This window comes from Molothrus aeneus, chromosome 17 (genome assembly GCF_037042795.1).
Source record: "Molothrus aeneus isolate 106 chromosome 17, BPBGC_Maene_1.0, whole genome shotgun sequence".
Taxonomy (NCBI): domain Eukaryota; kingdom Metazoa; phylum Chordata; class Aves; order Passeriformes; family Icteridae; genus Molothrus; species Molothrus aeneus.
In genome coordinates, this window is record NC_089662.1 from 6,606,350 (window position 1) to 6,628,166 (window position 21,817).

Here is a 21,817-nt window from a genome sequence, read left to right on the forward strand (position 1 = left end):
TTATTTCTTTTCATAGCTTCATCTCTCCTCCTGGAGCACAGATTAGTAATAAATGCTCTCCACCTCTGCTGGATGTGTGCTCTCTCAGTATTTTGCCTTCCCTTCTTTGAGGTATTTTGCAAAGCTTAAGATGAAAGTAATTAATAGACACACAAAGGCTGTTGTGACTCTGAACTGATTTTTAACTGTTGTTAAACAGAGCTGCTCTGTCGCTGTACTGGTGGAAAACCTGGAGAAAAGCAAATGGTTTATTCATTTTAGCAGAACTGCACCTGATGTGCTTGAGCTCAGGGAAGGAAAAAGGTGATGTGACAGCAGAGCTTGATGCATTAGGAGAGTTACCTTTGTCCTTCTCTTGGGGCCCGAGTGTTCACTTCAGTGGAGAGTACTTTCATCCAGGTGCTCAGCAGGAAATCATTAATTTGGATATGGGAAGAGTCCCTTAGTGCTTAAATAAAGTACAGAATGAGAGCATAAAGTTTAAAAGCTGAAAAAGCAGAGATGGGAATGGCTAACAAGATTGACTGCAGTCCATGAAATCTAAGGCAATTATATAATTGTATTATTTAGTCTGAAAGGTTATTTATTTTTAAACTACCCTCTGTCCATCACAAAAGCCAGTGCCATGTGCTTGTAACAAGCCAAATTACTCCTCTGTAAAGCGTTGGGACTAAAAGAAAATTAACAGTAGGGGAAGAGCTTTACAGTCTTCCAGGAGAGTGGGATATCATGGGAAAGCAGCACTTGGAAAAATGCCCTTTCCCTGTTGTGCTCTTCCTGACAATGTGTGCCGTGGCAGGAGATCTGTGGCAGAGCTGAGGATCTCCCTGGAGGTGAAGGCTGAAGAAAGGAAAATGTTCAACAAGAATAAATGCAAACAATTACTTTTTTCCTCACCTCTCTGAAGCCTTTTCCCATGCCCAGTCCGGGTTAGTTTTGTGCATTTCCTCAGTCCTGGTTGATACCAGAGCAGGAACTGGGCACATCCTCAGTGTCAGTGCCAGCTCTTCTGAAATGCCTTCCCTGGATCCTGCCCTGTCTGCAGAGCCTTCCCATCTCATGGGTTCTGTGCTGGGAGGTCACACGTGGTGTGGCCGTGTTGGTGACAGCCTGAGCACCGTCACTCACCACCGAGGAGAATTCAGCTGAGCGGGCTGAGCTCAGAACAGCCGACTGCGGGGGGAAAGCCATGAAAAGGGGGGGAAATAAGGATGGTGCCCAGCCCACAGAGCCTGTTGGCCTTACCCAAATGTGTGAATTGTTGTTCCCACACCTACAGGATTGTGCTGTTGGGAATGGCACCCTGGGCCTGCTTGCTGCAGGTTTTGCAGGTGATGGCAGCAGGCATGGACCTGGTGTGGACCACAGCTCTGGTGCTTCAGCTTTCTCATAGCCTGACCTGATTCCATTTTTAGAAGAATGGGAGTGATAGAGGGTTGAGGTTTTTAAGAATGTATGTATTTTTTTGTCTTGATTGTCATAGTTTGGAAGTTAGGATAAAAAAATGGTTTTTGGTTTATTTTGTTTGCTGGGGATTTTTCTTTGTTGTTTTCAGAGATTTTGTTTGGGTTTTTTTCTTGTGACCAAGGGAAGAAAAACCTCTTGCTGTTGTGTAGTGCTTGAATCCAAGGGCACAGAATGGAAAGAAATTGCTTCTGGTAAGCAAAAATAGAAGAGTGTTCAGGAGGCTGGTGGTGGAGTGCCATGACCTTGTGATGTAAAGAGCGTGTGCAAAACTGCACTTAACTATGCAGGATACTTGGTTCTGTGTCAAGAACTGCCTGCAGCATTACACAGCACCCTCAAACCTGGTTACACTGTTCTCACTGCAAAGTAGCTTTATTTGGATAACTCTCCTGGAGCTAAAAAGGATTTAGGTCGCAGGAGAGATGAGGTGCTGGTAGGAAAGGGCTGAGAAGGGAGGCAGTGCAAGCAGGGGGATGGATGGTGTTATTTTTAAAGGAATGTTTTAGAAATCATTGATCTGTGCTGTTTGTTAAGAGGTTTTTAGCAGGATTCCATCTCCTTCCTCTCTCAGCAGCTCTTCCTCAGACAGGGGGAAGGGGAGGTGATGCAGAACCTGAGAGCCCAGGGACTCCTGACAACAGGAATGTCTCTGGGGGATGGTCACACATGGCCTGCTGTCTGTGACAGGAGTGTGACACCAGAGAGTCCAGGAGAGAGCAAAGGGGTAGGATAGCAGAGAGGGGTGAAGAAAAAAAGGGGCTGAAAGTAGATCATTGTGCAGAGGGAACAAAAAGGAAGAAAAAATCCTGTGAGCTCCTGAGAAGTGGGTGGAGGTTGACATTTTGCTTATTGAAGCTCCTTCCAGCACCAAAGTGACATGGAAATGGAAATGATCTCCCCTCTGCAGGTAGAGCCTGGCCAGAACACACAGGTACTGCTGCAGTGATGGGCACCTGTGTTCTGACACAGCAATTCCTCATCCTCATGATTTATGGCAGAGCTGCTATTCCTTCTTCCACTGAGAGCTGCTCAGTGCAGGCTGTTTGCTCTCTGTTTAATCCTCCAGAGGAAAGCCAGTTAAAAGGAGAATGAAAGAAAATGACAGTGAAATGTCCTTTGGGCACATTTGAGGATCAGCACCAGGGGAAAACCAGGAAATGTATTTGTCATGAATGTGCTTTATCAGAGAATCCAAGTTCCTGTGTGTTTTTATTACTGCTTGTAACTTTAGATTCAGTAGAAATGGCTGGGTCTGAAACATCTGCAGTTTGGCCACTGAGGCCATGCTTTGAGAAATCTTTCAGGCATACAAAATCTGTTCCTGTTCACTACATGCAGAGATGTTTTCAATTTTAATTCACACCTGTGGGGTTGAACTTTTCCCTGGGCACTGCTGCTGAACTGGGGGCTTTATTCTGTCCCACCATGGCAGAAGGAGCTTTTCTACAGACTTGTGTAGCAAGAGCAGCTTTGCTGTGAGTAGGAATTGCCCTTTTATCCTCAACTATGCCTCAGGTAATTGCAAATTTGGAATTACAATAGTTAGCTCTTAGGTTGTACATTATTTCCTGTTTCTTTGGGTTTTTAGTTTTTAATCTCATTTCATCATATTTTATATTATCCCTAGCCATCTCAAAATACTATATTCATATTATCCTCCATTATTTTGATCCCATATACCTTTCAGTAGCCTGAGGGATTTAGTTGCTGTCATTGCCTGCATTGTGGATCCAGTCTGGGTGGTTTTGGCTTTGATCCTAATGATGGCAGTGAATGCCACCAAACACAACCTGATGTTAAATATCTTCACAAGCTTTAATGTTTTGGTGGTATGTGGGGAAATCCTTCATTTACTTTCACAGCAGAAAGGAAGGAAGGGGCAGCTCTTACACCATCCCTCTTGCCTCTGTAGCCTGGATTCTGAAATTGCAGTTGGGGGGTAAGGATGGTTTTTTTCATTTGAAAACAGAGGAGCACTTGGCAAATAATTTCTGACAGGGCCACTAAATGGTCACTAGACATTCTTAGGCAGCTCTTGGTTTATTTGGCAAGTTGTGAGAGGCTCTGTGGTGTGTTCCCTGTCCTCTGGCCAGCTTGGTGTTGAAATCCTTTATTCTGCATAGAGAAGTCCTCTCCATCCCTTGCCAAGCAAAGAATGCTGCCAGCCAGCAGTAAGGCTGACATGTACATTTTCAATTTTTATAATCGAGTCTTTTGAGCAAGTCCTGTCAGAGTAAAAAGATTTCAGAAGCTGCAGCTCTGCAAATGTGACACTGGGAGCCTGTTAAACAAGAGGCTTGGGAGGCAGCAGGGAAAGGCTCTGTGTCATGAAGCTGCATCTCAGGGGTGCTTGGACTTGATAGAAAGCCCCTGATTTTCATCCCTCTGATAATTAGAAGTTCCACACCTCAGCACAGACACAGATTTTAAAGCACTGAGGTGCCTCAAAGTACATTTGTCTCTAAAACACAGGGATTTTAATAGATAAAAATTTGCTTGGGTAAATAAGTTCATCTGGAGTAAAGAAGGACCCTGGCTGGGGTTGGGTCAGGCACACAGGAGTGTTGGGTGCAGGATGCAGCAGGAGCCATTCCCTCTTGTCTAAAATAGAAAATAGCACCTCTGAGGTGCCTCACCTTCCAGCCTTTCCCCTTGGGCACTGCTGTTGCCCCACACCTTGCTGAGAGCAAAGCACAGAGTCCTGGAGTGAGAAACCAGAGTTTTGCCATCATTTTCATGTTTCTGTGTACAGAACATGCCCTGGGCAGCAAACAGGCCAGTGCCTGGCTCATGGGCAGGTCGTGCAGTGGGCTCCCCTTTGCAGTGGAACTGGAGCAGAAAGGTCTGATCAGGCTGAGATCAGTCAGAGCAAGAGCAACTTTCTAAGATGACAGCCTGTAATCACCCCAGGGCTGCTCATGGACACGGGCTGAGGGGATTGATCAGGGCTCTGACGTTCATCCAGGGATCTCACACATCAATCCAACCTCTGCCTGCCACAGTAATTGTCTTTTATCACTCTCACCAATTGCTTTTCCCTGGGGCAAAGTCCTGGTACTTTTTCATTACCAGGACAGGAAAACAAGGCTTAGTGACAGGGAGTGGCACCAATTTTATATATATATATATATATATGTGATTTTTATTTGGTCCAGAACATAGGCTTATTATTAACTATTTCTAGCTGAGGACCTGTACAAAATCCACCACTACAGCATCAGGGCTTCCCAGCAGCCCAGAGTGCAGCGCTGGTGACAGCTCCTGTCCATGCCTTGTTCCAGCTGCTGGATCTGCCTGGCAGATTCCTCATAGCAGCTGCATTTTAACAGTGTGCTCCAAACAAAACACACACCTATTTTCTCCACTGTTTAGAGATCTGATTTGCTCCATGACTTCACATTTCTGTGGTTTAAAATACAAAAATAAATAAAATTAAGGAGCAAAGTAACCAGCAGCAGTCTTGCAAAGCAGCTTCCTTCTGCCTCATTCTTGGGCTGAAATCCTAGCAATGGAGGAAGTTTTTGTTCTCCTTCCCTCTGCGTTTCCTGGCCTTGTAATTCATTAATATTCCTTTCTCCACCTGGTGTGTGCATTTCATCAGCTTTTGGAGATCACCAGGGAATGTGCATGTAGAACAACAAACAAAGGGAAAAGGGTGAAATCCTGGTAAGGGTTTTATGTTGGTGTACCTTTATAAATCTTTCTAGGGGGTTTATCACCAGCTAATCGACCAAAGAGAGATGACCCCTAGTTCATCATCTTACACCTTGCAGATTCAGCAAAAGGGAGGAGCTCAGGGCACCCTCCTGCCTCCCTCTTCAAAAATAAGGAAAATAACTATTTCTTCTGAAGTCACTGACTCCATGAAGCAAATACTGAATGTATTTGGGAGAAGGTGTGTCTGCAAGGTTTCACTCAGCAGCCTCAGCTGCAGGAGCCAGGTGGATTTAGGTTCTCACACACCAATTTTAAGTGCTTACCCAACCACAGCGTGGTAACAGGGATAACACAGAGCCTCTGCAGCTACACAGCCTGTTGTATTCCAGAAGCCTGTCAGATCAGCCTTGTGACAAGCACCATATAAATGTGTGTTTTGCACTCTCCATATCTGCTCATCCCCTGTAATTCCTGCTAAATATTCCCAATTCTATGGCTGCCAGGTTGTATCAAAAGGTCCTGGGAAAGCTTGCTGCTTTCAAATGCATAAAGATAACCTTTGAATCAGAGGCAAATGCAATTCCTGTTATTTCAGCCGCACTTGGTATTCATTCCCAAGCCCTGAGATACAGCATGGCTCCCAGGGATCACTGGAGTGCCTGGAAAGCCAGCAGGCTGAGTGCTGATAGAAATTAATGGTTAGAAGAGGAATACATATAATTTCCATGCAAGTTTTATACCAGTGCAGTACATGAGGCAAAGCACAAACCACATGCCCTGGGGCATGCCTTGCACTGGGACCAGAAGGATGTGGAACACATTTAGAGATGCAAAGCCATTACTCCTCCCATATGGTTTATTGAGGATCTCAGTTTCCAAAGCATGAGTAGCAGTGAGGCCTGTTATTCTTTCCAGCATGCAAAAGGCACAAGAAAGTCATCAATGTGATTCTGTGCAAAGTGTCCCTAAGAAAACACACAGCGAGGAAATGACAGAAAAGAGCCCCCGATGGAAGAAAGCCAAAGCGCCTTCAGGAAAGTGCTGAAAAGTTCTGAAAATGGTTGTACTTTTTCAGAGTCCAAATATGCTCAGTTGGTGAAAGATGCTTTGCAAATCCGTGAAAGAAAACTCAAGAGACAGAGCCAAAAGGCTTAAAACAATAATCTCCTTCATGTGCCAGAATTCAGGATGAAAGTCAAAATGATTTATCTCAAGAAAAAAGTGCAGCAGTTAAAGACAGACATTAAATTCTTTAAAAAAAAGCCCACCAAAACCAGACGTAGAAAGTGGATACATTCTAAGAGCAGCTCAATAAAAAATATTCCTTTTAATGAAAATAATTTTTAAAATGGAATACTTGAAGAACAGAAATCCACCTTGACTGTGACCAGCTACTGCACCCTGCTCCGAGCACGACAACACAACGCCTTCTAGAAGAAGAAAGTCCCCACTACCTGCATGTGTGAAATGTGGCCAGTGAACAATTTGGAAACACAAACGCACAGGACCAAGTATCCAAGTCCCAGTAGTCAACTTGGGTGTTGGGAAGCCTCCTGGGATTCTGTCTGTCCCCCTGGAGCTGGTGGTGCTGGAGGCAGTGCCACTTCCCGGTGGGCAGGGCTGAGCCCATGAACCCTTGAGCCTCTGGCTGGAGTTGAATACCTAAACCTAAAAAAGGCATTTACAAGTTGACGCTGTTGTTGTTGTTGTTGTTGTTGTCTTATTTCCTTGCAGTATAGGTTTCTACTTCTAGACTATGGAATGTTACATTAAACAATATAATTATTCATTACCTTGCTTCAAATTTCATTACAGTTACTGAGGCTTCATCATAATTTCACACAGCACAGAGACACCAAACTAAACACCAAGCAGTCAGCACTAGATGTATTTTTTCTTTAAGTACCAATAAGCAAAATATCCCATTCCCCCCAGAGATCCCATCAGGAAGGAGGCTCCAAGGAAGGAGGGAGGTTTCCGCTTGACCAGCCTGAAGGCGTTGGGTACCACTGCAGAGAGGAGCGTGGTGTGGATGTCTCCCAAAACTTTCCTGAAGGCGAAGCGTTTCTGTATCCTGTCAAAGAAGGACTGTAGGTTAGGTCTGCTGCCATCTTCCCAGTATTTCTTAGAGAGTCCCAGAAACTTGAGGCGGTGCAGGGTGGCTCCTAACAAGACATCGGCCAAAGTAAAGACGCATCCGCAGAGCCAAAGTTCACACTTCTGCCCTGGAGAGAGAAGAGACAGAGCAGAGGTAAGAGTCCCTTGGGGGGGTACCTAAAATCTTGCTCAAAAGGTCCACATAGGCAGGAGCATTCGTAGATCTGGGGTGTTTTTTCCCAGCTCTTTGATGGGCCAGGAGCTCAGAGCCCATCTACTGTGATGGAGAGTACGGGGGTGCCAAAAGCTGGGAATAGGAGATGATGATTTATAGCCTGTGTGAATATACAAATTACTGGCTGCAAAGCAGCTCTGCTGCTTCTCCCTCAAGTCAAGAGCAGCAGGAGATGGCATCCTCCTGTACCCAGGAGGTGCCTGGAGAAGAGCCCTTTGCCCCTGTTGAAGGAAGATGCTGTGCAGTGACCCCTTCAGCTGTGTCAGTGCTCAGGGAGAGCAGCAGTGTCAGCCCTTGGCAGCACCAGGAGCTGTTTCAGGAGTGTCACGTCAACTTGGCCTATTTTAGGGATGTGAGAAATCCTCAGGAATCAAAACCATTTGCTGGATGGCCTGGCTGCTCTCCCATGTGTGCTGCTGGGGAGGTTCTGCCTTTGTTCTCTCTCCTGTACCAGGGACCCTGCTCCAGGACACCAAAACTGGCAGCACCTCTGTGCCAAGAGCCAGGATTTTGGGGAGACAGAGCTCAGGGTGAGTGCAGGACATGAAGAAAGACACTGAAGGGTTGAGAACCCCTGATAATGGGTGATCCCAGAAATAACCCCACCAGAGAGACATCCAAAAATAAACCAAGCTGCTGTTAGGCTGGAAAAAGCAGTTTCAGGCCAGGGTATTGTTAAGCACTCCCTCAGTGCCCTTTCAATACCGAGGAGCTGGGCTGGGATGGAGCTGAGGGAGATGAAAGAAGGTGCAGGTAAAGAACCTCAGAAGGGACACAAAAATCCACCCTCAGTCAGCTTTGCTCCAGATTCCTGATTCTGGGGCCCTTCATTGTGCTGTGGCTATTGTATCAGGAAAGAGAGGAGAGGCCCCAGTAGAGCCCCCCAGGGCAGGCACTGCAGCTGCTGCAGGGCTGCCTGCAGGACCAGCCTGGGGCAATTATGGGTAATTAGCAACCCTCATTTGTAGCTGCTCGGCAGCCTGCCAGATCCTGCTGGAGGCACTGCCCAAGTGGACAGATTGCCGGTGCCTAATTAATCAATAAATATTTTCAGTGACTAATGACTTGTGCGGGTGCTGCAGCCAGAGCTTCCCGGGTGCGCTGGGGACCTTGTGGGTGCTGCTGCTCAGCGTGAGGGGAGCAGGGCTGCGGCAGCTGCCTCACTCCAGGAGCTGCTGCAGGTGAAGGAGGAAGCACATGTGGGGATGGTGGCTTTGGGAGAGAGCTGTGATCCAGCCCTGTCCCTCTGTCCCTCCTGCCTCTGGGCTTGCACCTCTGCTGGGGTCTGGAGCCCCTTGCAGCCCTGCCCAGCGCCCAGGGGGTGGAAGCACAGACTCCTCTTCCCTCTGCATGCCCAGCAGCCCCAGCTGGGCTCAGCCTGTCCCAGCTGAAGGGGGTGCCCGTGGCCGGGGTCTCCTGGTGCTGCTGCAGCACCTCCCACCCTGCTCCTGCTGCAGCCTGGGCTGCGTGGGAGCAGAGCTGCTGCACTGCAGCTCCTGGGAGCTTGCCAAAGTGGTGATCCTGCCCACTGCTGAGATCCTGACCATGGCCACGGGGTGGGAGTTTGGGGTTCTGGAGCAGAGGGCGGGAGCAGCACCCAAGGACTGAAGGCATTGGAGCACCTGGGTGCTGGCAGCAGCAGCAGCAGCGATGCCTCTGCTCCAGGCACCTGGGATGCCCTCCCAGGGCACCTCATTAGGCTGAACTCTGCTGTCCCAGCCCTCACACCGGTTAATGAGGGTGTTTGAGGAAATTAGGGCAAGGCAGGACGCCACAGTGAGCCCATCAGGGCTCCTGGTAAATCCCCAGCCCCATGCCCTGCAGGGCCCGACCTTGGCACCTCCGAGGGCTCTCCAGGGTGGCCCTGAGTGACGCAGGGCTCCCCAGGGCAGGGCCAGCTGTGGGACCAGAATTGTTCATCCCCTCATTACCTGTGCCTGGGCTCTGCTCTGCAGCTGGCACCCGGTGCTGGCAGCCCTGCCAGGGCCCTGAGCCCTGCCAGCAGTGAGGCAGAGAGGAGGAAGGCTGGCATCACCCAGGGGTGATGGCAGGACAAGTGCTGCCCAGCTGTGCCCAGGCACCCCTGACTGCCAGGGCTGCTCTGGGCAGGCTCCCAGCACCATTGCTGCCTGTCAGGGATGGCTGGTGTCCCTCTCTCCCACCTGCTGGCATGGGATGCAGGCTCTGTAAAGGCTCTCCCCTCCAGGGCCCCTCAGATTCCTGGGTTTCCCTGCCTGTGCTCCTCTGGGATGTGCCACAGCCTGGTGATGTGAGGGTGTGGCTGTGGCACATGTCCCCATCTCTGCACTTTCAGCAGCCAGTGCTCCTGGTGGTGCTGGGGCCAGCCTGCTGCTTCCTAAACCAGCAGAGCATCAGTGTCAGTCCCTTGCTGGGGTAGAGGGCACCTGCCATCACCCTGAGATCCCTTTGGGGCTCCCAAAGAGCACCCATGAGGACAGGGCTCCTGCTAATACCTGTGGCAAGGGGTGCAGGGCTGGTTTGGCTGCAGTGCACCCAAAACCAGGAGAGCCCAGAGGCAGCCCCAGACCCAGCAGTGGTTGCTCCATGAGAATTGTTCATCAGGTGCAAAGCTTTTGGCTGTTTCTGGTGTTCCACCTCAGCCTCCTGTGGAAAAACACCCCATAAGCACAGCCCAGTGCCTACCTTGGTACTCCAATTTCCTTTTCTCCAGCTCAGCCTCAATCTGGTCTAGCACCATCCCAAGTTCTCCAAGGATCTTCTTCAAGTAGTTCACATTATCGTGCTCCAGGATCTTGGCCTGGGTGGAGAGCAGGGTTAGAATGTGGAATAAGTGGTTGCAGGGACACAAAGCATCAGGTGCCCATGGCAGGTCTGTGTTCCCCCAGCACCAGGGATGTGTGTGGCTTTGACCCACTCACCATGAGCTTCTTCTGCTTGGAGAGGTAAGGCTCAGAGAGCTGTGGCTCCTCTTCATGGTCCAGCTTCATCAGATCCGTGGTGGCATTAGCTAAATGTCCTGGGGGGCACAGACAGAGAGGCTGGGATGACCAGTGTGTGTGATAGCAAATCACCTCATCCTGCAGCCAAAATATGGCTGTAGCACCAAGGGAAAACATCCCAGAGAGCTAAAATGGGCCAAATTCATGGCTTGCTGCTGCTGTGCTCCCACATCTGAGGGCCTGTGGCTCCATCAGCTGTCCCTGCACACGGGGATCTCACAGGGCAGGGCTGGCCCCAAGGTATGGCCAATCCCCCTCCCTGTGGTGAGTCCCAGCCTGGGAGTTTCAGGGGAAGTTTCTGCTCTTAATTTCCCCTGCTGGGCTCATGGTAGAGCTGCTGGAAGTTCTGTCTGTTTCTTGCTGGTGAAGCACAGCCCTGGGCTTGCCCATGACCAGGCTCCTGCAGCTCCATCCCCAGCAGGCTGAGCCTTTGGGATGCCTGAGCTGGCTGCCCACACTCAGGTGTACATTCAGAGCAGTGGGGCAGGGAGGGAGTGCTCCCTCCTGGGTGAAGCTGTCCCTCAATTCCATGGTGTGGAGCCCATCAGGAGCATGGAGAGATGCTCACCCTTCTGCCTCTCTGGGCACAGGGAGAATGGGAAGGGCTTTGGGCAAGGGAGCTAAAGGAGGGAAAGGGGCAGAGTGAAATGAAGAAAGGAATCCTAGAGGAAGAGTAACGCCTAAGGGACAGCATAAATTACCAGGGTTGGGCTAATGTCTTCCAGCCAGGGACCATCTGTCTTTCCCTCCTTGCTCCCTCCAACAAGGGAGACCTTGGCTCTGCCAGTGTGCTGGTGCAGGAGGTGCCAGGGCCAGCTGGGGTGGGAGCCAGCAGCAGGCTGTGCACCGCTATAAAATGCTGAAATTCCCATTTCTGCCACGAGCTTGTGCTTGCTAAGGCTGCCAACCAGCTCTCCTGGGGCTGCAGCTCAGATGGAAACCTGGACATCATCCTGATTTCCCTGCCCTTGGGAGAGCCTGGAACCTGGGTTCACCCTCTCCTTGGGACACCACGACATCAATTCCCCTCAGCACCCACGGCAACAGGGCAGCTGAGCCATTGCCTGAGGGCAGGAGATGAGCTGGGGAGGAGGACACCATCTGCCCATGGACCTGCTTGTACCCCTTCTGTGGCTTGGGAAAAATGCCACCTTGTCCAGGTTTGGATAAGGAGTTGTGTTCAGAGACCTCGGCAGAGTGCTGGGGAGGTGATGTGAGGCAGATGGGGGCTGAAGCCATCACAGCCACACCCTTTGGGGAAGGGAGGGGCTCTGGCCTATGTCGGCCTGAGGTCTGGGGGTGGAGGTGACACTTGGTGACGCTGGGAAAGCTGTCTGTGACGGGTGTCAGCAGAGGCAGGGCAGACCACAGGCTACACCTCAGGAGCTGCCTGTTTCTCTCTGTGCACAAGTGCATCCCACCTCAGCAGGGCCATCTGGGACCCAGGCAACCGAAGGGATGGGGGTGGGAACAGTGCTTTCTATGGGCTCAGCTTGGGGCTGGAGCCTAAAGGAAGGGAGAGACCTGGGACATGCCAACACCCTCCTGACAAGGTCACTTTTCTGGCCAGGAATTCTCTCCAGGAGCAATCCCTGCCATTGAGTTATATTAAGCATCGTCAATGTTTCATGAGCACTTGAAGGTCAGGTACACAGACTTATGCCGATTCATCCACCGCCTGCAACTCACTCTGGCTGCTCCCTCCTGCCTTTGCCCTTAGAGTTATTGGAGGGAGAGGGGCAAATTCCTGTGCCCCAGAAAGAGCTGAGGAGAAGCATGGGAGCCCGGACACGCCCTGAGTTAGGAAGTCTCTCTAGGATGCCTGCAATTCCCAGATCAGAGAATTGCACTTGTGCGGGTGCTGCAGGCAGAGCTTCTTGGGTGTGGTGGGGACCTTGTGGGTGCTTCTGTGTGCTTTGCCATTTCCCAGCCGTCCTTTGGCAGGAAGGGGAGATGAGCAGGAGCACGGTGGGCTGTGGAGCCTAGAGGAGCTGGGGAGGCCCCTGGGAAGGCGACTGACTTACTGCGGATCTCAGTGGTGGCGTACTTTGGGATCATGGAGTCGGTGGTGAGCTCGGGGTGCAGGATGCAGCCGTGGGTGTAGGCGTCCATGGGCAGCGAGTCCAGCAGCTCCCGGTACTGCAGCACCCGCGAGTGCAGCGGGCTGCCCGGCTCGGGGATCAGCTGGGGCACGTTCTCTGCAGGGCCAAGGAAAGGGTGTTAGCAGCGAGACACAGTGGAAATTCTCCAGAGCAGAAATCAGTTTGGATTTAGGTGAAATGCACATCTATCGCTGTACAAATCACAAACGGGACGGGACTGCTGGGAACGTGCCTTGAGCTGTTTGATTTTCCAGCATCACTCTCATTACATGGTTATGACAATGGGAAGATGCCATCAGCTCACATCCCAGGCAGCAGACCAAGAACTTAACGTTACAACTTATTTTATAAGTTTTTGACCAATCACACAAAACAAAAGCATACTGACAGTAGTTCCATCCAACCACTCTAAGCACACATACCTTTGGTTAAAACAATTCTTGCTTATTTTGAATACAATAATATTCAGGCAATATTTCATCCAGGCAGGAGTCTTAAAACACAATGCACAGAGCTCCATTATTAAGCTTAAAACTTCCTAATATCTTGCTAGATAAACTTTTCTGTAGCTTAGGGAGTTATTTTAGACAAGCGTTAATACACAGACCACTGTTCTATTTATCCTTGCTTTTCTACTTTTTACATAATTTTTCTGCTGATCTATCTCATGGCTACTGCTTAGCTCTAATCACAGTTCTGCTGTCTCTGAGGCCTGCCTCTTGCAGCTTTCCCAAAACTTTCTGATTTATGGATTCCCACATATCTTTGAGTCTTAGCTTGAAAACACAGCTGTTTAGTGTGACTGCCTGTTCTTGTAGAAAGCCTAGGCTCGGAGAAACTGCTTCAGCCAAAGGACAGAGATAAGGGGGGCAGACAGAGAGACTGTTAGAGAGGGGGCAGCCTGGCCCAGGAATTCTTTCTGATAAAGAAGAATTAGTGGCAATGTCACACGAAAACAGTAGAATGAATATGTATGAACCTATTGTGAAATTGCATGCATATGTATTTGAGGGAGAGATAAAAAGGGATCTAGAGTTCCCAGAGGTACACATATATTTCGAAGGGAGCAGTCCCCACATGCGTCCAGCTCTGTAATAAACACAGCTCTGTAATAAACATACCGGCTTCACAACTTTCACAAAAGTTGTGGAGTTGTTTTGCTTCCACAAATCAGCGGCACCTGGGAGGGCTCAAGCGCTCCTTAGGGGCTCCTCAGCCTGCTGGGACAGCAGGGAGCAATCCTGCTGAGACAGCGGGGCTGCCTGGGGCAGAGCTTTCACTCAAATCTGTCAGCTCTGCCCTGCCCTCCCTGCTGCCCATCCCGGCCAGAGTGCAGCCAGCCCGTGCCCCGAGATGGGCAAACCCACAGGATCACAGGGAGTGTAGGGATGGCATTAGCCAGCCCCACAGCCCTTGTGTTCCCTGGGGTGAGTGCAGCCAGCCCTGAGTCTCCACACGCTAATTTCACGTCTCTTAGAATGGGAGAAAAACTTTCCTGGTCTGCAGAAAAGAGCTAAAAGATGGGGATTTGAGTTTAGGATCTCCTGAGTTACATGTTCTTTACTCCAGTGGCAGTGAGGTACCTCATTCTCTTGGGCTTCCTTGAAAATCCCTAAAATGGCAATCAGAGTAGGTGACCAAAGAAGCCCAGTGCATCTTCCCTCCATGCTCAGCCAGTGTCTCAGCTGCAGGAACATCCCTTGCCCTGGCTGGCTCTGCTCCTCCCTGCCTTGTTGGGTTTTATTCACTTTCCATGGATAGTGGTTTGCATTGTGCCTTTTATGACACTGTCAGCTCAAAATACATGGCAGGTGACACCAGAAGAAGCAAAACATTGCTCTTGTCTCCCCCAAGATTTTAACTCTCCCAGTTTTTTAAGGGATCATAAATGTTTATAGTGTTTAGAGGCAGTGAGTAAATCCACCACCAGGACTCTGACTCTTGCCCACATCCTGTCTGCAGCACTGGGCTCTCCACATGCCAGTGTCCCCACCTGAGTTAGGTCATTTTGGCAGGATTTTAGCAGATGTGAGCAGGGCAGCCCCTTGTTTCAGGGCCTGAAGTGACAGGAGCTGGTGGCAGGAGCTGGCCTTGCCTTTATGATGCCTGCTGGTGCCCACGGCTGGACAAGAACCAGGAAATTTTGGTACCTCCTGAAATCTCAGGGCTCTGACCCAGACTGTCCCTGCTGGAAGGCTCCACAGAGTTGTTCCACTGATAGGCATCAGTGTCACTGTCCCCTGAGCCAAGGGAGGTTTTGGTGGCTCCTCCCTGCCATGGGCTGCTTGCTGCCTGCACTGCCTGGGCTCCAGCCCTCCAAGTGGGGATTTTCCACCCGAGAAAAGTGACCAGATGAGTGAAACAACAACTGACCCATAGCTTGTGTGCTCCTTCCACAGGGCTCCTGGCCAGCAGCCAAAGGGCTGGGGCTGAGGCTGGGAACAGCACATGCAGAGGGACTGCTCCATCCCGCAGGAAGATGGAGCAACCACAATGAAATAGCAGCGTGCTGGCCACCAGCCCACGCCCTTCAGCACGTTCCAGGGAGGTTTTTCATTGGGATGGCCTGACTTGCCTTTACATGCCACAGCAACCTGCACATAGAGGCTGCTGTTGCACTCTGTGGCTGTGCAAGGGGGTGCAGACCTTGGAGGACACTCTTGCCCAGAAGAAGAAATATTGCCCTGATCATTTTCTGGGTTTCTGGGCACTGCTGGGCAGTGTCCTAGTGAGAAGCATTCTCAAACGTGGCTTATTGACACTAGTCACTACTATTTTGGGGAAAATGAAAACATTTCTCCACACACTACACTTTACTGATAGCTGGACCCCAGTGTGTGTAAGCAGCTGATAAAGGCCATGCCCTTAGCCCAGGGGAAAACACAGCTCAGTAAAAATACCTTGTAAAAGCCTTTTCAAACTGTACACATTTCTGCAAGGTGGCTGATTCCCCCTCAGATCAGCATTGCCACATCCTGGTAATGCTTTTGGCAGCTGCACTGCTGGGTGATGGGATGGAGCACGGAGTGATGCTCTGGGTCCTCTTTCCTGGAGCTTCCCCTCTCCATTTCCCAGCAAAAAGGTAAGAAACTGCACCTGGCTGGGAAATCTCAACAACAGGAGTTTCCCAGCACTCGGACAGCTCTGTGTGCCCCTCCTGCTGGGGACAGCCTGTTGTCACATATGTCAGACCACCTGCCCTTCGCAGAGACCAACTGAAGTGGTGCAGGGACTGACACCCCCTGATGTCCCCTGGTGCTGGGGCTGCTGCCAGGCAGGAAAGCAGCTGCCATTCCCTAGGACACGCTGCTGGTGTGGGATTCTCCTGATGGAGCCATCCCTGCTGCCCCACTGGGAGGGAGCTCTGTGCCTCTGTGGAGCAGCGGCGCAGTGGAGGGGCCAGGAGAGGACAGCAGCTGAGCTGGCAAGGAGCCCTGGCTCCGGGAGCTATTTTGGGATGTTTTTGATGTCTCTGTTGCAAGGGGATGGATGCTGGGCTGAACATCATGATGGCAAAGCCTGAGATCCCTGCTCAGCTTTGAAGCCTGCCTGGTGGGTGTCCCAGGACTGGGGGGATGAGGGTGAAGGGGTGTGAGATGCCAGGGAGAGGCTGCTCAGTGCAGCTGCTGAGCAAAGGTGGCTTTGAGCTCTGTCTCAGCACCCCGGTGTGCCAGGCTCAGCAGGCCTGCAGCCCTGCTCCAGGGGAATATGAGCTTCCCTCTCCTGGCTGTCCCTTCCTCTGGGTTTGTGTCACATCATCCTCCCATGGTCCTCAGCACCGCTGGCTGGTTTTGACTTTAAAGAGGCTGTTTTCTCTGAGGCACAGCAGCGGCAGGGACAGCAGGGTCCTCTGCCCATGGAATGGCCCAGGAATCCTGGAGGAAGAGGGAAGAGGAGCAGCAGCACACAGCTTACACCCACCTTCTGTCAGCAGAGGCCCTTTTGCCCCTTTATACAATTAGCCAGGGCCAAAGCACAGATACAGCTGAAGTCAGAAGTGTTCCCATGGGCTGTGCCCCAGCAGGGACTCTGGTGAAATGCCACCATGCAGCATGGGGACTGAGAGAAATTGTCTGGTTTGGAAGCGTGACTTCCAGGACAGAAAAAGGGGAAGTTAGCTACCACACCCCTCAGAGCCCTCCAGCAGAGGATTTCTGCTGGAAATTCTTCACTTTCATGGGAAAACATACAATTCTGGAGAGGGCTGGTGGCTTGCTGATTTTCTGGGGTGAAGATAAAACTTTAAAGGAAAAAAGTAGATTAGTTTAGCAAACAGAATGTGAACTAGATACGAATTTCCTCTGAGGCAGAGCCCAGCCTTGCCTTACCTCCCGTGAAGTTCTTCTCCATGTAGTCGATGATCTGGTTGTAGTCGCTGATGATGTTGTCCCTGTGGATGATGACGGGCACCTCCTCGCCCAGGTTGAGCCGCATGAACCAGGGCTCCTTGTGCTCCATCAGGGGCATGCTGACGTCCCTCTCCTCGCAGGGCAGCCCCTTCTCTGCGATCACCAGCCTCACCTGGGGCAGGAAGCCGGGGAGAAAGGGCTCAGCCCAACACTCTGAGCTGGTCTCCAGTCCCCCCTACCCCATTATGCCCTCAGACCCTTCCCTAAAACTTAAACACAGTTTAAGTTAACTTAAACTTAATCCTGACATGCCAGGATCACGGGCTTGACCTGCAAGAAGCCAGGCAGCTGTTGCCATGGGACAGCTGCAAAATCCAGGCAGCCAGGAAAGAATTAACTTTCCTGGCAAAGAGGGGATACCCAAACCCATCCTGTCTTCTCAGAATCATGGACCATCCTCCCTGGTCCTGGTGGCCTGTGTGACAGGCAGAGGAGAGCCAATCCCTCAGCAGTGGGTGGAGGGAGGCAGGAGCTCTCCAGCTGGGGGAGTGATGCTGCTGTGGATCCCAGCATGGCCCAGCACATACCTGAGGAAGAAAAGGAGGAGGAAGAGGAGGAAGCAGGGCTGCAGCAATGTTATGCCTTACACGTGCACCCAGTGAGTGCTGCTGTCTGGCTGAAGGAGACCTGGATGCTGACTCAGGTATGTCCCACTCTCAGGAGTGGACTCTGCCTTTACCAGGTGAAGGCTCTGTTCTGTGAGAAGTTCCAGGCAGCCCCTGTGACCCTGCACAGTTTTCCTTCTCCTCTTCCTCCATGCTGACATTAGCTTGAGGGCATCACCCAGCACCTTCACACCTCTTGTGTCAAACCTGCTGCCTCCCCCTTCCCCTTCCCCTGCCTTCCTCCATCCCTGGGCCTGCCCAGCACGGCAGGGATGGCACCCACACATCTCAGGGGTGGGAAAGGTGAGTCCAGCCTTGCAGAGGGGCAGGAGGAGGCAGGAGTGGGGCTGGATGTGGAACACCATCACCATCCCCACCCCAATCACCAGCTCTCAGGACTGATCCTGCTGCTCTGCTCTGTGCATGAGACTGTGCTGAATATGCACTCAGGGATGGCATTTTGGGCTTCTGGGTTATAAAACCTGACTATTATGAACTAAGTATGTCAAACACGGAAAAAAAAAAGCCCACCGGGGATGTGAGAAAGCCATGATTTACAGAACCACTGAATGAGGCAAAAGTACTTGTTTTCATCCAGCTAGCAGCAGCTAAAAATACAATTTAACATATATAAGCCTTTCTGTGAGTACTTCAGAGTTCCTGGGGAATTAGTCACTAATTATTCACAGGACTGGCAAGTTAATTTTTTCTTTTAGAGTCAAACAAGAGAAAGCCTGGGTTCCTCAATTGTAACTCGCTCCTGGCCTTTTTCTCCCAGCTGATAAATAAACCTCAGCCAGTACCACCCGGGCTATCCAGCCCCAGGCTCCCTGTGCTGCTTTCAGGAGCTGAAGGCCTGGCAGGAGGCAGCCCGGGGTCCCTGCCAGCACCCCAAAGGGGATCCCAGGCTGGGGTGACAAAACCTTCCCGGGGAATTGCGCGGGGAGCCGGGCACGAGCATCCCCGGCAGTGCGGATCCCGATCGCGGCAGCCCCGACCATGTGCAGCCACCCTGCTGCATTGGGCATCCTCCCTCCTTTGTGTCTGCTGGCAGGAACGGGCACCTCTGCCCGGCCTTCCCGCCGGGCTGTGCAGCTCGGGGAGGCCCTGGCACCGGGAACTTGGTGTTCCAACACCCACCCCTCCGAACAGCCCATTCTCCATATGGTGCTCATGGCTTGGGAATGATGGGGGGTTCGGGGCCGGGGGACGAGGCTGGGTTTGCTACACAGCTGCCGTGCTGCGAAATGAGCATTTACTATTGTCTGGAAAAAAGGGATTTCTTGCCGGGGCAATCCGGGAATAGAATTTCCAGGGCACTGCTGCAGTGTGAGGGGTGAATCATCGCTGCGTGCCGGGCTCCGGGATCCTCTCCCGGGTACCAGCCTGGCTCGGGCTGCCTCTCCTCCCGCAGCACAGCACAGCAGCAGCAGCAGGGTGGTCCCGGCCGGGCTCTGCCTTTGTCTGCGCTCCCGGCCACGCCAGTGTGGGGCTGGCAGCGAGCACAAAAGCCGAGGCGGCTCCCGGTGCAAGCCGTGAGACCAAAGCAAAGGCAAGATTTGGCTGAGCCCCCCCCCCGCCCCATCCTCATCCCCATCCCCTCCCCAGGCAGATGCTGTAAAAGGTACAAAGATCTGCCTGGCCGCACGTTGCTGCCCCGGCCAGCCACGGGGCTGAGCCCCTCGCTCTCCCCCGAGTGCATCCATCCATCCATCCATCCATCCGTCCGTCCGTCCATCCATCCATCCTCCCGAGCAAAGCGATGCCCTGGCACCTGGAGGTGATTCTCGCCCGAGAGCCCGGCCGAGCGATCGTTCTCTTTACCTTTTGTGAGCTGAAAGACTGGGTCCAGTGGTACAAAACCAGTCTGTCCTGGGATTTGAGAGCGGGGTCTGTCGGGTCGTGATTTTCCTCCCCTTCCGTGGATTTCCCCGCGCTGTTCTCCAGCGCCGAGATCGGCCACCAGCTGCAGTTGGTGGGAGTAACATTATTGGGAGTCGCCATGACAGCAGCGAGCGAGCGGGAGAGGGACGGGGAGAGCGGCGCCAGCCCAGCATCACATGGGCTCCTGCCAGCCCATCCCCGGGGCAGCCCCGGCTCCGCGGGCGGTGGGCGCGGGTCACGGCTCGGGCCGGTGCCGGTGCCGGTGCCGCCGCTCCCGGTGCCGCCGGCGCTGCCCGTCCCCGCTCGTGGCGGGGCTCCCACGGAAACGTGCAGGCATCACTTCAAGAGAGGAGTCAGCAGAGGAGGCTCCCGCCTGCCAGCTCGGCAATCCGGGGCAGCTCCAACGCCTGCGGCTTCCTAAGAACATTTTTCAGCAGAGATTAAGATGATTTTTTTTTTTTTTGAGTGCTTTAGATATGGCGGATGTGTAATAAATAGCCACAGTGATGGACACTGGCTTTAAAATGCCTAGAAGGTGTCGTTGCAGCCTTCATGGAATGAAGCAGCAATGGCTCTTTAAAGGTATTCAATTATTTTTGGAGAGCACAAATTAATTTCTGCCTATTGGGTGTTATGTAGCCCATAGAGGGGCAGAGCCCAGGAGCCTTTGCTGTGTGCCAGATCCCAAACTGGACAAAGTAGGCACAGCTGGGGGTCACTTCCAGAATTAGCAAGGTGTGTCACAGTTCCAAACTGGCCAGGAGACTCAGAGGGCACTGGGGCTTCTGCAGCTGCTGCTGCTCTCCAAGCCCTGTGAGCATCACACAGGGGTTTGCAGGCACAGGTGTGTAGGCAGCTGGACACAGTGACCTGGACATCTGGACCTGTGCTTTGGACACTTGGCTTTGTCGTGCCCCATCTCCAGCAATCTGGGAGCCTGGAGATATTTTCCCATCCTTGGAGCTATTGCCAGTGCCAGGGGATAAAGCCAGTCTCGTTAGGGGTGTTGTAGGGGCAGGTTCTGGTGAGGATGGGGACAGGCCCTGCAGGCACAGGGAGCCAGCCTGTGTCTCAGGGCTGTGTGAGGGCTCTCACTGTGCACCACTGGGGCTGGTGAGGAGAGAAACAGGATGGTTTGGAAGAGCTGGTTTGAGTGGGGAAACTGAGGCACGCTTCATCACCCAGGAGCACTGGCAGGGAGCAGGGCTAAACTGGTACCCAGCTGCATGAATATAGTGCAAGGAGCAGTTTTCTAGAGACTGGGGGATGAAATGAATTATTTGGTTGTTGTGATGTTGTGCTCCTCAGGGTGTGCAGAAGGTGATGAGAGGGGTGAGGTTGGGAAATGCTGTGCTCTGCCCTGGCTCCTCCCTGTCCCCCCATAAGCAACAGCCCCCAATAACAACCTCTCTCCCAAGTCCCTGAACTGGCCTCAGGGTCACCCACAGGAACAGGCTCTTGCTTGGCCTCTGCTTTGGGGCTGCAAAAACAAGGGAAAACTGAGCTTTGAAGAACTGGCACCCCATGCAGCACCATCCTGCCCTTTGCTCCACAGCCTCCCCTCGTTGCAGGCATTTTTGGGGGCTCCTTGCACGGGAAGGGGACACGGTGGGTGCAGGAAAGGCAGGGAGCAGGTTGGCCAGGCAGCAGCTGCTCTCCCTGGATCGCTGTCCAGAAGGCCCCATCTAGTGGTACAGCTTGTGATGAGTTAGTGTGGGGAGCAAAACACGGCGGGTTTTACTGCATCCCTCTGGGTCCTGCCGGTACACGGAGCCTCTGTAGGGGACTATTTATTTAGCTGGGTTTTGGCTTGCTAAACTGAGCAAGGCTTGAAGGGCACGAGGGGTGCCAGCCCCCCTGACCTTGTGTGACCTTGAGATCATCCCCAGCATTCAACAGAGCCTTCCTGACTGCCAGGGGGGCTGGTGTGGGGCTGCCCCATGGGATCTGTGCACAGCCCTGGCAGAAGGTGCCACGGGAGCAGGGTTGTGCTGCTGGCAGTTTGGGAATACTGAATCCAGGGGAGGAATTTCAGAGCTGATGCAAAGATTACAGAGATGAGAGAACAGGAGGATGGAGTCGGTCACGGGACTTTGCAGGCACAGAAGAACCCTCCCTGTTTTAGAAGGAGAGGGTGGAAAAGAGGCTCCAGAAAAGGCTCCATTGATTTTTTTTTCCCCCCAGTGGCCTGATTAAGTGTCTGCCAATGTAAAGCTCAGTTTGGATTCGATTTGGCTTCTGTAAGGCAAGAAAGAAATGTCATTGATGCAGGGTACCCTTCTGCTTCCTGCTTTGGTTTAACTGGTCCTGAAAGCAGAGGGACAGGGACTTGTGCTGCTGGAAAACACCCAGGCTGGCTCTGCTGAGATAGGAAGCAGAC

The 21,817-nt window shown here is 52.1% G+C and overlaps 1 protein-coding gene across 2 annotated transcripts; it reads right to left on the reverse strand.

Annotated features, from left to right (window-relative positions):
• Nucleotides 1-5,962: 5,962 nt before the first annotated feature.
• On the reverse strand, nt 5,963-19,775 carry GDAP1L1 (ganglioside induced differentiation associated protein 1 like 1). 2 transcript variants are annotated; one of them, XM_066561351.1, is made up of 6 exons: nt 19,378-19,775; nt 16,868-17,060; nt 12,462-12,635; nt 10,357-10,454; nt 10,121-10,235; nt 5,963-7,198 (listed from the first exon to the last, which is right to left on the reverse strand). In XM_066561351.1, the coding sequence occupies exons 1-6, from the start codon at nt 19,555-19,557 to the stop codon at nt 7,068-7,070; spliced, it is 891 nt and encodes a 296-aa protein (XP_066417448.1). In that variant the 5' UTR covers nt 19,558-19,775; the 3' UTR covers nt 5,963-7,067. The 2 variants fall into 2 exon arrangements, with proteins under 2 accessions (XP_066417448.1, XP_066417447.1); XM_066561350.1 differs by having other exon boundaries at nt 5,963-7,349; nt 19,378-19,773.
• Nucleotides 19,776-21,817: the final 2,042 nt, after the last annotated feature.

Bases quoted from the DNA above. Each gene is read 5' to 3' on its own strand.
- GDAP1L1 (XM_066561350.1), bottom strand. From the start codon at position 19,557: ATGGCGACTCCCAATAATGTTACTCCCACCAACTGCAGCTGGTGGCCG. The intron at 17,061-19,377 runs GTAAAGAGAACG...TTCCTGCCCCAG, and splicing joins AGTCTTTCAGCTCACAAAAG to GTGAGGCTGGTGATCGCAGA. The intron at 12,636-16,867 runs GTAAGGCAAGGC...TTGGCCCTGCAG, and splicing joins GGAGAAGAACTTCACGGGAG to AGAACGTGCCCCAGCTGATC.